At 33.8% G+C, this 14,304-nt stretch overlaps 2 protein-coding genes across 4 annotated transcripts; one reads left to right on the forward strand and one right to left on the reverse strand.

The window, feature by feature from the left end:
* Positions 1 to 563: 563 nt before the first annotated feature.
* LOC140968465 (soluble inorganic pyrophosphatase PPA1) lies at positions 564 to 3,497 on the reverse strand. Of its 3 annotated transcripts, none has more exons than XM_073429421.1 (9): positions 3,190 to 3,497; positions 2,515 to 2,646; positions 2,400 to 2,428; positions 2,012 to 2,077; positions 1,798 to 1,905; positions 1,581 to 1,646; positions 1,386 to 1,506; positions 937 to 1,018; positions 564 to 854 (listed from the first exon to the last, which is right to left on the reverse strand). In XM_073429421.1, the coding sequence occupies exons 2-9, from the start codon at positions 2,636 to 2,638 to the stop codon at positions 812 to 814; spliced, it is 639 nt and encodes a 212-aa protein (XP_073285522.1). In that variant the 5' UTR covers positions 2,639 to 2,646; positions 3,190 to 3,497; the 3' UTR covers positions 564 to 811. The 3 variants fall into 3 exon arrangements, with proteins under 3 accessions (XP_073285522.1, XP_073285521.1, XP_073285523.1); XM_073429420.1 differs by having other exon boundaries at positions 2,515 to 2,641; positions 3,190 to 3,495; XM_073429422.1 differs by lacking the exon at positions 3,190 to 3,497 and adding an exon at positions 2,994 to 3,166.
* Positions 3,498 to 9,200: 5,703 nt separating this feature from the next.
* On the forward strand, positions 9,201 to 13,331 carry LOC140968494 (uncharacterized). Its single transcript, XM_073429477.1, has 6 exons — positions 9,201 to 10,169; positions 10,326 to 10,488; positions 10,827 to 11,003; positions 11,090 to 11,173; positions 12,104 to 12,185; positions 12,540 to 13,331. The coding sequence occupies exons 1-6, from the start codon at positions 9,796 to 9,798 to the stop codon at positions 12,980 to 12,982; spliced, it is 1,323 nt and encodes a 440-aa protein (XP_073285578.1). The 5' UTR covers positions 9,201 to 9,795; the 3' UTR covers positions 12,983 to 13,331.
* The last annotated feature ends 973 nt before the right edge of the window (positions 13,332 to 14,304 follow it).

Below are 14,304 nucleotides of genomic sequence, written 5' to 3' on the forward strand. Positions count from 1 at the left end.
GAAAAATGAGAAGGGGAGAGCTTAGACTCCTCATTGTTCACATAGTTCCGTAGCTCTGATCATAACTTAGGATACAAATAAACCAAATCGAACGGAATAATGATTATTTTTCATACTAAGTTCAAGTTCAAAATTTTTAAAGCCGGTCCAAATCTTGAAAACAACTAATATTGGCTCGGTTTGGGTCGAGTGTTAGAGTTCGAATTCACGTTTTACCCGTTTGGTTAAAATTCAATCACCGAATTATAGATAGATACTTGAACTTCAGCTTGAGTTTACTAACTCGTTTGATTTTGAATATATTTATAAAGTTTAATAAATATGTAATTCTCACAAGCAACTATCCAACCATTGAACCTAGTAATTAGAGCTTGGATTCGATTTCGAAACTTATTTGAATATTCCCTAAAAGAGAAAAATAATAACTAAGAGAATAATTCAAACATGAATCGCTTGCTAATCTCACGTTGTATGTCTCGATTCTAGACGATCTACTAGAAACAAGGCTATGTTTTCGTGTATTTGTTCTCCCTCTAAACCGTAGATAGAAAATCAGTAAGAAGTTCAAATCAACATTAGTATGTATCCATGTCGCAGTTTCAAATTTGGACCTAGTCCATACAAGCTATAACATTGTGACCATAATCAACGTGCTGGTTTTAGAATATCCATTGACGTCAGTTTATAAGTTTCCTAAAAATTTAAAAGAAAATATGACAGTAAAAAAATGAATGTATTTGGGATTTTGTGGAAACAAACATGTTGGTCCTTCGGTAAAATTTTCTGCAAAGAAATTATTTCGCCAGTCCACTTATTTCCTCAAGGTCTGCAAGATGTACTCAGCATACAGGTCCCTGCATACAGCAAGAATAAAGATACTAGCTGAAAAAGTCCCTGACCAAGTAACATCTAGAAAAATTCAAACGAGAAACATACATGGAGTGTTGAATGGCCTCCTTGGCAGTATCTGAAGGCAAAAACTCGTTCACTGCTACCTCTTTGTGTTCATTCTTCTTGTCTAAGTACTTGTTAAGGAAAAGAGTCTTCATCCTCCATTTGCACGTAGACATAAATAACTAAAGAACCGTGCACTTGTCACTAACATGAAAAGTCAATTCTTTAAAATCCTACAGCGGAAAGCGATATTTTGACCATTGTACCAACAAAAACAACTATTGCTCCTACAAACACCATCTTAATGATTGCACGTATCTCGGCTGTGATATCAAACCGACAACTTGTCGTTGCCCAAAAAATAATAACTAGTAGCAATCTTGAAAATTGAATTTTTTAAACCGTAAAACAGTGTTTCTATTACTATACCCATAAAGGTGCTCCCCAACAGTGACCTCCAACAAAACTTAAAATTTAGTGATGAAGGATACAATCTTCAAAGAAGCGCCGGATTTCAGTTAGCCTATGAGGTGCCAGCTGACTGATATCTGTGTAGTGGCGATACTCTGGATCGTCAGCGCATACTGCAATTATCTTATCATCCTTCTCTCCCTATTTTGGAAAAAATCAAAGCCATCCTTTTCTAATTGATTAAGTAACTTTGTAATCTTTAAATGGATCAATACCTGGTCAATCATAGGCATCAGGCCAATAGCTCTGGCCCGAAGAAAACAGCCTGGGACGACAGGCTCCTGTGTGAAATCCAGTTGAATGTTATGGATACTCAAAACATTGACAAACAAAATAGGCGGAAGATCTCGAAACTAGACATTCTCTTATAATTTATTGCACAGTGTCAGAATCAGCTAAGTTATTTACAAAGTAATAGGCAAATATAACAACCTGCATTAGGACTAGAACGTCCATAGGGTCGTTATCTTCACATAGTGTTCGTGGAATGAAACCGTAGTTGTGAGGATAGACCACTGAGGAGTACAAAATGCGATCAACCTGCACATCCATTGAAATAGGTAATAAATTTTCTGCTGGCTCATATTTCCACTCATGGAGATTGGTAGTTCTTAACTATAAAGTGAGATATATAGTTTAAAGATACCTTTATCAGACCAGTTTTTTTGTCAAGTTCGTATTTCACTTTACTTCCTTTGGGTATCTCGATCACCTGAAAGAAACGAAACCTGATTAGAACACTAAAGTTCTACGGCCAACAATAAGAAAAAATGCAAAGAATCCGAAGAATGTCAGTTTAGAAATCAATTGGCGTTTTGTAAGTTTAAGTCATGGACACTTCTATGGTTAAGATGGAATATATATTATTTATCGAATCATGAAGTCCAGAAAAAAAGCCTCATGGGATGAAATGGGTAGCAGAAAACTTCAAAAATATTGTCATGAGGTAGATACAAATAACAGTATCCTGAACAGATATCAAATGCATTGTCAAATGTCATAAAATTGGTTGAAAAAAAGGTAATGGTACATACAACATTGATAATTTCAGGTGCTCCCCGGCCTGCAAAAAAAAAAAACCATCTATCAATTTATCACCAATGGATAGAACTCTGTACAACAAAATACAACTTCGCCTCAAATACAGACCGATCTCAAGGTCATGCCAAGGATGAGCTGCAACAGATCTCCTTGACAAAGATGAAAGAATTCTCTCATTCAAACGAGGAGCACGCCTTTGAGGTGCTACCGGAGATCCATCATTGTCTGCCATTTTCTGCACTAAAACGTAGAAGCAATCGGATATCAGTTAATTCATCAAAACCAACATTTGCCTTTATATGACCTGCACTTTTTACATATGCAGGAATAACATCCCAAGATGACAGTTCTATAAAATTTGAAAGTTAATACTACAAATCATCGATTGCAAAACTTGTCCAATGCACCAAGTTGATTTATATATATAATATTCAATGCGCCTGCCAAGTAAAATTTTCAAAATCAAAACATTCATTCGATGCAATTGATCTGGAAAAAAAAAAAGAAATGGTGATCGAGATAATTCTCAAAACCGATGATTCTTGGAACCGAAAAAAAAAAAAAAAAAAAAAAAAAAAAAAAACTACCGCGTGACGACCAAAATTGATTTATTCTTTTAATCAAGAAATAAGCAGATCGCAAATAAAACCAATTGTTTGCCCAAGAAGTCCATTGTATAACAGAGCCGTGACATCCATTTTTAAGATCAATCAACGATTAATCAGACAAGATGAAGAAAATAAACAATAATCGAAAGAAGACAAGGACAAAAACAAAAGGCACCTGGACAAAGACAAGAACCCAGATGAAAATGGTGGGGAAATTCACGAACGGAAGCTCAACGTGTGCCAATCAATTAGCCGTTTCCGGGCGTATTATATACGCATTTGGCCACGGAAGCAAATCAACGACACGTCGAAACAAAAGGGCACGAATCGCCAGATGTCCAAATTGTTCACAGAAAATTGTAGTAATATTACCAAAATCTTCGTTCACATTACATCATTTAATGATATAATATAATGTTGTACTGAAAAATAAAGCGAGATTTGGACTTGGTGAACGTGGAAACATGTAGCGATTCGGAGCATTTTGTGGCTGATTTGGAGGTGATGACCCACTCCCCACCATCCATTTTAAAATTATGAAAATTATAGGGTTTGTATACACGACCTCGAGAAAATTTCATGTTATATTTAACCGAACATCCATAAGTGGACATTGAGTAGGTTTTTAGTGAGATTGCGTGTTTATATCTGTGAGACAGGTTGTTACGATTTATATATAGAATGAAAAGTAATACTTTTCATGAGTTAAGTAAACTCAGATGTTCTTCTTACAAAATTAACCAATGAGAAAGTTTCATAAGAGTTTTTGTGTTGAATATTTATTATCGTAAACATCATTTGTATCGATGAATACTTTTCTTGAGACGAAATCATAAGACCAGCAATTAATAAACACATTCTTACCACATCCAACTTTATACACCATGATCCTTGCCACATCCAACTTTATACACCATGATTCCTACTTTGCCAAATTATTTGGGATTGGGGCAAAGTAGGAATAATGAAATAACAAAATATGAAAAGTAATACTTTTCATGAGTTAAGTAAACATCATTTGTATCGATGAATACTTTTCTTGAGACGAAATCATAAGACCAGCAATTAATAACCACATTCTTACCACATCCAACTTTATACACCATGATCCTTGCCACATCCAAATTTATACACCATCATTCCTACTTTGCCAAATTATTTGGGCTTGGGGCAAAGTAGGAATAATGAAATAACAAAATATGAAAAGTAATACTTTTCATGAGTTAAGTAAACATCATTTGTATCGATGAATACTTTTCTTGAGACGAAGTCATAAGACCAGCAATTAATAACCACATTCTTACCGCATCCAACTTTATACACCATGATCCTTGCCACATCCAAATTTATACACCATCATTCCTACTTTGCCAAATTATTTGGTATTGGGGCAAAGTAGGAATAATGAAATAACAAAATATGAAAAGTAATACTTTTCATGAGTTAAGTAAACTCAAATGTTCTTCTCACAAAATTAACAAATGAGAAAGTTTCATAAGAGTTTTTGTGTTGAATATTTATTATCGTAAACATCATTTGTATCGATGAATACTTTTCTTGAGACGAAGTCATAAGACCAGCAATTAATAACCAAATTCTTACCACATCCAACTTTATACACCATGATCCTTGCCACATCCAAATTTATACACCATCATTCCTACTTTGCCAAATTATTTGGGATTGGGGCAAAGTAGGAATAATGAAATAACAAAATATGATGACTCATTTTCTATCTAACTCATTTACTAATACATGCATGTTTTATGGCACTGATACTCGATTTGTTATTTCCAGATATTTATAAATAGATTTGGATTTTGGATATAAATCTTTAAATCATTGCAGATTCAGAGTTCTAATAAAAATCGAATAAAATTTTGAAAACGAATTAGATAATTGGGCCCATTAACCCGTCATGGTTACTCGGCCCGTCCTTGGGATATCTCAATCTAACAGATCGATTAAATTCTAATATATTTTTAAAAACGTGATGCCCATTCCCCCCGATGAAGAGAGCTCTCGAACTGATTTAATGATATGAAAACGAGAGAAAACGGCTTTTCATTTTCGTAAAAAGAAAATAGAGAGAGATATAAATAAGATTGTTAAATATTTAGTCAAATCACCAAAAATAAGAAGTGATTTTGGATTATGAAACCAAGCATAAACCTAATCTTTATGTCATTTCCCTATCGATTTAGGCTTCACCATTGAAATTTAATTCTCTCTTTTATTTTGTATGTGTGAAATTCATGTGTCTTTGTATAACCAAATAACTAAAAATGGTTATGAATGCCAACTTTATCGCCTAACATTAGGTTCTCCATTGAATTGAGAAGATGTTACTGCAACTTGACAAGTATGGTTAGACTTTGCACACTACTTATATTCAAAATAACGATGACACTGTCTGATTCGTGAGACGAGACGATGAATTATATATACATAACACATGAATAATAAATCAATATGTGTAGATAATATAATTATTTATAATTCTATTAATTAGTAGAACTTGAGTCTATCGGATGAAACAAAAAAATTTGTGTAATATTCAACAAATAACACACACCTAACGGGTATACAGTGATGCACGACATTGACGGTGGATATTTAATTAACTTGGTCTGCGGGTGTGAATTTGAACATGTATTGCATTTATTATTTTTAGTTTGAACTTTTTGATAAAGTTGGGCACTGACTTTACGACTTCCCTGTAAATGATTGGGAGAGTCTAATTTTGCACACATATGCCGACCAAATGTATGATTAATTAAAGACAAAAATTTACGTTAGAGGATCTCACATGTCGTACTCGGTAAGACGGATCTCTTATTTGGATCATCCATGAAAATATATTATTTTTTATTCTAAGAGTATTATTTTTTATTGTGAATATTGATAGGGTTGACCCGTCTCACAGATAAATATTCGTGAGACCGTCTCACAAGAAACCTACTCTTAATTAAATTATTTTCTTTTACGAATTAATGTAAATAAAATATAAGTTCATAAACAAATGTCAAAAAGTGCTCTCTTCTTGTCACTTGTATTTACGTACGTATCATATATATTTATATGATTTTCTAAAAATATAATTTAATCCCCCAAACATATATCTCATGTTTATCTTTTTATTTTTATTTCAATTTAAAAAATCAATAACTTTTAATTTAAACTTAGAAAAATACTTCATTTTCATTTTTTTTTTTTTACGAAACACACGCTTTGCATGTACTACCGACTACGAACCACTAACCGTATGTTATATAAATGGAGATGCTCTTAATGATATTTTTAAGTATATGGATGAAATCGAACACCTCTTCGTGTTTTAATACAACAATGCAAATCCTTAATAATAAAAGGAGAATTAGCTCTACAATCAATAAATAAATCTAATAAATTTTAAAATCGTAAACATAATTTGTATTTATCTTATATTTTAATATGTTAAATATAAACAAAATCCAGACTTGAGAGGTTGTGTAATATGATCCCTTTAACGTAAGTTTGAATCGAGAAAATTCATCGTTAATTTGTCAAACTTTTTACTTTAAAATTTGAATGGTCAAATTTTCTAATTTGTCATAAGTGGGGTCGTTTTATTTGTATAAAATGAAGACAAAAACTTGTGTGAAACAATATAACGGGTCCTATTTTATGAGACATATCTCTTATTTGGATCGTCAATGAAAAAGTATTACTTTTTATACTAAGATTATTATTTTTTATTATGAATATCGATATGATTGACTCGTCTCACAGATAAAGATTCGTAAGATCGTCTCACAAAAGACTTACTCTAAAATCAAAGATGTTTTGAAGTTTAAAGCGGGTACAATAAAAAAAAACATTTATTTCATTCAACCGTCGAACAAGAATGTTAGTTGACAAAAAATAAATAAGGAAAATATTGGTAACTAATTAAAGAAACAAACACATGAATGAAGGATACATAAATTAAATAAGCAATAAATACAATAAATATGGGGAAATTTTGAAATCTACTTTTGCGACTTCAACATGATTATTAGGACAAGTAACATTAAAGTTTAGATCTAAATTTTGTTTTTTTGTTTTTGTTTTAATTATGGTCGGTTTTATAATATTTTTAAAGGTAAATCGACTAATATACAAATAATTGAGAATTTATATTAAAACAAATAATTTAAACTATGATTAGTTTTTTATTGAATTGTTTGTTATTAGTCAATGCTATTACTTATGTGGGGTTATTTTGTGAATCATCGTTGATTTTATAATTGGGGCGTATAACGTATTGAGTATTTTAAAATTTAACTTTGTTCATTTTGAAGATTTTTATACAAATTAGATTATTGAATATTTTTTGGAAATTCAATTACATTGTTCAATTGTTATATTTTAAAATCACTTAAAATAAAACATTAAAGGCAAAAACTTGTGTGAGACGGTCTCGCGGGTCGTATTTGTATGACGGATCTTTTATTTGGGTCATCCATGAAAAAGTATTACTTTTTATGCTACAAGTATTACTTTTTATCGTGAATGGGTAGGGCTGACTCGTCTCACAGATTAAGATCCGTGAGACGGTCTCACATGAGACCCACTCAACATTAAAAGGAATAATGGGTAATATAGATAAACTTAACAAATCTGTAAATTATAGTTTCCTATGAGTAATTTCTCTCTATATATCGATCGAGATGGTTATATATTTTAGACTTGCAAAATCACTCTGGATCTTCATTGATACAGAAATAATATGAACTTAAAATTTTATATCATAAAATTGTATTTTATTTTGATATCTAAATGTACGCCAAATATTGGATTTTTTTCATAGACAACTGATTGAATTAGAGATTGTATGTGAAATAAACAGTAGATTGTGTGTTAAATGAAATCAAAACAGGGTTTATTCATAGACAATTGATTGAATTTTATAAAATACGCTAGTTGATTTATCAGAATTTTAAAAACTAAATTTTACATCCCCAAATTTTGGATTTTTTAAGATTTTTATTTTTAAAAAAGCTGAAATTAATTTTGATCTTCAACAACCATATCATCCTAGTTTTTTTAATCTATCTCCATTTAAAAAATAACGATGGGCACTTCACAGCACGGAGTGCTGAGCCCACCGTCTTTCTTGCACGCGGAAACTTAAAGAAACAAAGACTCTTTTTTGCTTGGGAATGAAATTATGCCCTCGACACAATCAAACTATTTTTTTAGGAATCCTATTTTTGTTTTGTAAATTTTTTTTTCTTCTTGCTCGTTAGCGCCCCCTGCCCCTATTTGATGCGCTTCATCACATAGCTTCATTGGCCATTGGACATGGCTAGACCTGAACCTGGACCTGGACCATAATCGGTCCGTCGTCAACAAGATGATTGATAAGGTCAACGGTTTTTATCCGAAATTGTCACCATAATCGGCCATAGATGGGTCAGTTACGATTTTTGTCTTTAAAAATCGTCGATTGGTCAGGTCGAAATAAATTTTTTTTTTTTTGTGGTAGAGCCTTGAAAGAAATGATAAAACATAAGAAGTCGTGAAGTAAGGCGTTAGACCCTATGACCGTAGAGAGAAACGAAAATTACGATGATTGAAATTCGAGATTTGTGGTGATAATATCATATTTTAGGAGTCTTGATTGTTGTATTTGACTAATTGAAGACTTTTGTAGATATATATTTTTTATTGAAAGAATGAAATATTTGATAGAGTTTTTATAAGTAAAATTTGTTTAGCTTATATTTTTTATTCTTTGAATGTTTATTAACAATTAATATATTTTTAAAAAAATTACGGGCTTAATCGGACCGGATACTGTAATCGTCCTAACTTGGATCCTAACCCGATGGAATTGGACCCGGATCGGTTCGTGGCCAGGTGCCCTGAATAGTTTAAAAGTCATTCGTGTGCGAAATTTTTAAACCCATGTTGCTACAAATTATTACATTTTGTAGGAAAAAATTGGTCCGAATAAAACATGTTACACTAATTATTATATGTTAAGATTTGAAACTAGTTTATTGATTAAAAAAGAATGGTCGGAACTGTTGGCACTAAAATACGTTTGGTCAAAAATGTCTTTAAGTCATGCATCAAACGTGTAATGTGGGAACGCGGCGCATATCACTGACCAAATCTCTTCAATCTACACACATATGTATATATATACACACATGTATTATATCATATCGAGGAAGCTGGCAAGAAATCACAATCCGTATCCCTCTCCTAAATTCTCCAAATTTCCATTAATCAATCACTACAACCAAACCACCATTTGATCTGATTCTGTCTTCTGGGTTTCCGCACGAATTCTTGACATCAATAATCTATTCGAGGTCGCGGAAGGACATTATATGACGGAGAGGCCGCCAAAGTTTGTCTGGTGAAGTGAATGACAACTGGGCCCACAGGAATCCGAGCGAACCGTTCATCTACCGCCTCTCGCAAATCCTTATCTTCTCTTCGCCTCTCTCTGTCTTTAGATTTTCTTGGCGCGCGAATGTACACACAAAGCTTTGTTTTTTTCTGTCTTGCCGCACACTTGTAGTCGAGCATAACTTGGCTTAATCTTTTCTTATACATATTTTTATTTTTGCCCGTCTTATCCACTTTTCTTTCTCCTTCTTCCGTTTTTTTTCATTCATCCTGTGACTGTCGAGGGTTTATCCTGTCTTTTCTCTCAGAGCCCTCGAGCCCTCGTTGTGCTTAGTACGCTTAATCTGCGTCTGACTGGTTCGAGGGGACCTGATATTGGTTTCTTGTCTGGAAAAACATGGCGTTGGTTTCTTCTTTTCTTGAGATTTTTCAGAGGCCCACTATTGTGAATGTGTTCTTTGAGCTGATGGAGTTCATATCCCCCATCTGGATAGCTCTGGTCGTTGGAGTTTTTGTGGGTTGGGCATGGAAGCCTAAATGGGCTAATCTTAATATCGAAATTGTTGATTCTATTTCAAATAAAGGAGAGCCAAAGCCAGATGATTCATTATCTCCGTCAAGGTCAGAAACGGCGTTTCCACAATTCTATTCTTCGGTACCATTCTTGAGCTCATTGAAACTGCAATTACCCAGCTGCGTTTCTTGGTTACCTGATTCTGGTCTTGAGAAGGAGAACTCTTCATTACCTTCAGTTTCAAGTCCTAATTTAAGGTTGGCTCCGAAGCTTTTTGATTTCCTAACACTTAATAAGCTTGTTCAGTTGTTGGCTTGCTCTGTGAAGCTATTGATCGTTTTTATAACCAGCAAGTCCTATTCAATTATGGGTACAATTCATATTTGTTGACAAGTTGAAATGTGTGTAACCAGTTCGTCGAAGTTGGAGAATGAGGAATCAAGCATTTTGAATTGGGGTGATTTTAAACATTTTCATAATTTGGTTGAGGAGAAAGATGGTGGTCCTGCTTGGATCCAGATGATGGATAGATCAACGCCCAGTATGAGCTACCAAGCTTGGAGAAGAGATCCCGAGGTATATCCCATGCGGATTGCATATCTGTATTCTAGTCATTGTAGTTTTGCTAAATTTTGACGTATAATTGAATTATCTCTGTTTTCTTGTGGTTGTAATGATGATATATGCTATTGTGTGAGATTGCGACTACTTTCTTGTGATCATATTGATGATTTTCTGCGTTTATGCGAGTTTGCACTCTTCTCGTGATTTTATCGATGATTTGCACAATTTTGTTAACTCTCCCAATATCTTATCGCTGATTTGTGCGGTCATTTGACTTTGCGCTACTTCCTTCTGATTATATTGATGATTTGTGCAATCATGTGATGGCATGATCTATGTCTTTTGTATAGACTGGACCTCCACAATATCGTAGCAGAACTGTTTATGAAGATGCCACACCTGAGATACTGAGGGATTTCTTCGGGGATGACGAGTTTAGGTCGAAATGGGATGATATGCTAATATACTCCGAGACTTTGAATGAATGCCCCAGTACAGGGACGATGCATGTTCAATGGGTGCGCAAGGTAGGAAGAACTCTTGGTTTTTATGTTACTTGATTCTTTCGGTTGCACCATGCGATATTGACCAAATTCTTTATGGTTTGGTGCAGTTTCCCTTCTTTTGTAGTGACAGAGAATACATCATAGGTCGTCGAATTTGGCAATCTGGAAGTGCTTATTATTGTGTAACAAAGGTAAGAGAAAAGATATTATTCTTGCATAGTTAAAGTTTGTTCTTCCTATCTAAGATCGACATGCCGATAAATAGTCACATGGTCACACCTCAAATTGATATTGTAGTTGTTTAAAATCTTAGTGTAATATCTTGTTGTTCTTTGATAAGTTAAAATCTTTTTTATTCTCAGCTTTAGGCCTAAAACTCGCTATTCTTGGATGAGTTGGATTGTCTGCATCTCTCGGCACTTGGCTAAATTGGCATATATGATATATGCTGTTTACAGATGAAAAATTGTTTTTCAACTTTATTGTCGGGCTCTACGACAATTTTTTGGGATTCTTTGTGTGTTCTGTATGATGCTCCATGTTAGCTGTGATTTTTTGCTTTTTTGCTTCTTGCTCGAGACAACCGTGTCCTGGAATGATAAATCTGTCACAGTCAGAGACTTGGTGCAACCAACTTGAAAGTGAATTTTGTTGTGGAGTCATTAACTACTTGTGTTTATATGTAACCAACGTGCCAGGGCGTTCTCTATTCTTTTGTTTTTTTCAAGAGAAGACTATCATAAAGCAAATAATAATTGTCTGAAGGCTGAGCATTGCGAGTTCACTTTTTTGTTGTGCTTTTGTTTTTGCTAATTAGTCAGAGGAAAGTGGATGGAGGAATGCAGATGCACATATTTATACTTGTCCTTCCTTTAAGTTGGAATCATATTAATATATTCTAATATTTGAAATGATTTCCTGATGTGCTATCTAGAGGAATTGATGCGCAATGTTATGTCATATTAAAGTCATTTCTAAATAGAAATGGGATTCATGCAGCTTTGAAATGATGATATGCGATCTAGATTTATCAGCTGTTGCATTATTGTTTCTGAAATTCATTTAGCAATTTGTGTGCATCTTTCAGAGGATATTCATGTCATTTGATTTTGTGTTAACAGGGAGTGCCATCTTCCTCCGTTCCCCGTCGCAGTAAACCAAGGCGTGTAGATCTGTATTATTCTAGCTGGTGCATCCGTGCAGGTACACTGATTTCTGTGGCGTAACTCCGATACGATTTCATGCACATTCTAAATTAACTAAAACCCCAGCCTAAACCAACACTTACTAGGCTGAGTGGTAAGAGTTCAGTTTCCCTTAAGTTAGGTCTCCGATTCGAGTCTATTTTCCTGTAATTTGGTCAGACTCATCTTGACTTTGGATTAGTTTAGCCTCAATGGGACTCCAGGAACCTGTTTATTTTGTTTTTGGGGTGGACAAAAAATAAAGCAGAAAACACAATTTTTTTTGGACTGCTTCCGCAATGTCGAAATTTCTGAAATAAGAAATAATTGAACTTTGCTGAACGGATTTTTCTCCTTGAATTTTGTGATTTAGCTGAATCAAAGAGAGATGGTCGTACAACTGCTTGTGAGGTTCTCCTGTTCCATCACGAAGACATGGGTATTCCTTGGGAGATTGCAAAACTAGGTGTGCGTCAAGGCATGTGGGGTGCAGTCAAGAAAATCGAGCCTGGGTTGCGTGCGTACCAGAAGCACCGGGAGTCTGGAGCACCACTCTCTCGCAGCGCATTAATGGCTCAAGTGAACACTAAAGTTTGTGTCGACTCGTTAGAATCCCTGGATAATGGCTCCAACAGTTCATCAGTTGTCGAGCCTCATTGTTCGAAGGAGGATAAGCATTCGAGAGGTGGGATACCAAAGATATTAGTTATCGGAGGGGCCATCGCCCTAGCTTGTTCTTTTGATCGAGGGCTCTTGACAAAGGCTTTTCTATTTGGAGTTGCAAGAAGATTTGCCAACATCGGTAGGAGGTTGTAACCGAAGGGCTCCTGATGCCGTTACATGGACTTGTTTTTGAAAGGGTCGACGTCTACTCGGTTGCAAAAGTCCGATGCTAATACTGCCTCTTCTTCGCCGAGATTCTTACTACTGATTTTGTGTACAAGCAAGAAAAAGGTTCTATATATAGCTTCTTGATGCTGATTTTACCAAGTCTTGTTTTGAAATAACTCGACTTGGAGAAATTTAATAAAGAAATGGTGCTGGTGGTAGTAGTTGGATGTTCAATAATTTTCTTCTGTTAGGTATGAAAATGTGGGCAGCTCTGGTTGGAAGCATGCGTTACCCGTGATTCCATATTAGAAGTCTGCAAACACGACGTTTGGTTGTTTGTTTCTACAATAGAACATGTGTTCGAGTAAATATACTATAAAAAAATATAATTTAGTATATTACAAAAGTATTTGTTATAGAGTTCTCTTGGCTAATAATAATTGAAATACATGCAACTCATTTCCATGTGTTGTAACTTGATATTTATTTTTTCGACAAGTTAAAAAGAAATCAAAACTCAGTTGTAGGTATTTAATTTCTGTATGAAAAATTACATAAAAATAAAATATAATTTTGGAGAAATGCATTAACAAATGGAATATACGAAAATACGTATGACTAGCGATGTTGGATGTGTTCTGTATCTGGCTGATTGATTTTTTTTTTTTTTTTTTTTATCAGTCTCTGATTTACATAAAAAGATATTTCTGCACTCATTGAGCCTTAGTTGTTTTCTTGGATGAAATTCAATATAAAAACACCGAAAACATGATACAAATATGTGATATTCGAGTACAAAATATTTCACAAATATGACATTAATATATGATTTTTGAGTACCATAATATATATACAAGTATTGATATTCAGTACAACATTAAAAATATGATATTGATGTATGATATTTCAGTATCAACTCTTTCAGATCTTGTTTTAATATATGATATTTGAACACACAAACAAGTATATCAAGTCTTGATATTAATATATTTATTCTAACAACACTCAAAATTTTATCTTTTGTACCAGATATAAAACAGGTGATACTGAAATATCATATTAGTTGCAGATTTTCAATATTTTGTATCGAATTTTATCCGGAAAAAACATATGTAGGTCATGGAATGCAGAAATATTTTTTTCGTGAATAAATGACTCTATATAATATTTTTTGGAATGACATAAATGGAACACAAATACAATTATAATGATGAGATTTTAAAACAAGTCTCTTAGAAAGAATAGGGCGTTGCCATTATAAATTTTTTTATTGGATTAAAAATAAATTGATCCAACTTGACTAAAGA

Source organism: Primulina huaijiensis, unplaced genomic scaffold, assembly GCF_012295235.1.
Source record: "Primulina huaijiensis isolate GDHJ02 unplaced genomic scaffold, ASM1229523v2 scaffold37281, whole genome shotgun sequence".
NCBI classification, from domain to species: domain Eukaryota; kingdom Viridiplantae; phylum Streptophyta; class Magnoliopsida; order Lamiales; family Gesneriaceae; genus Primulina; species Primulina huaijiensis.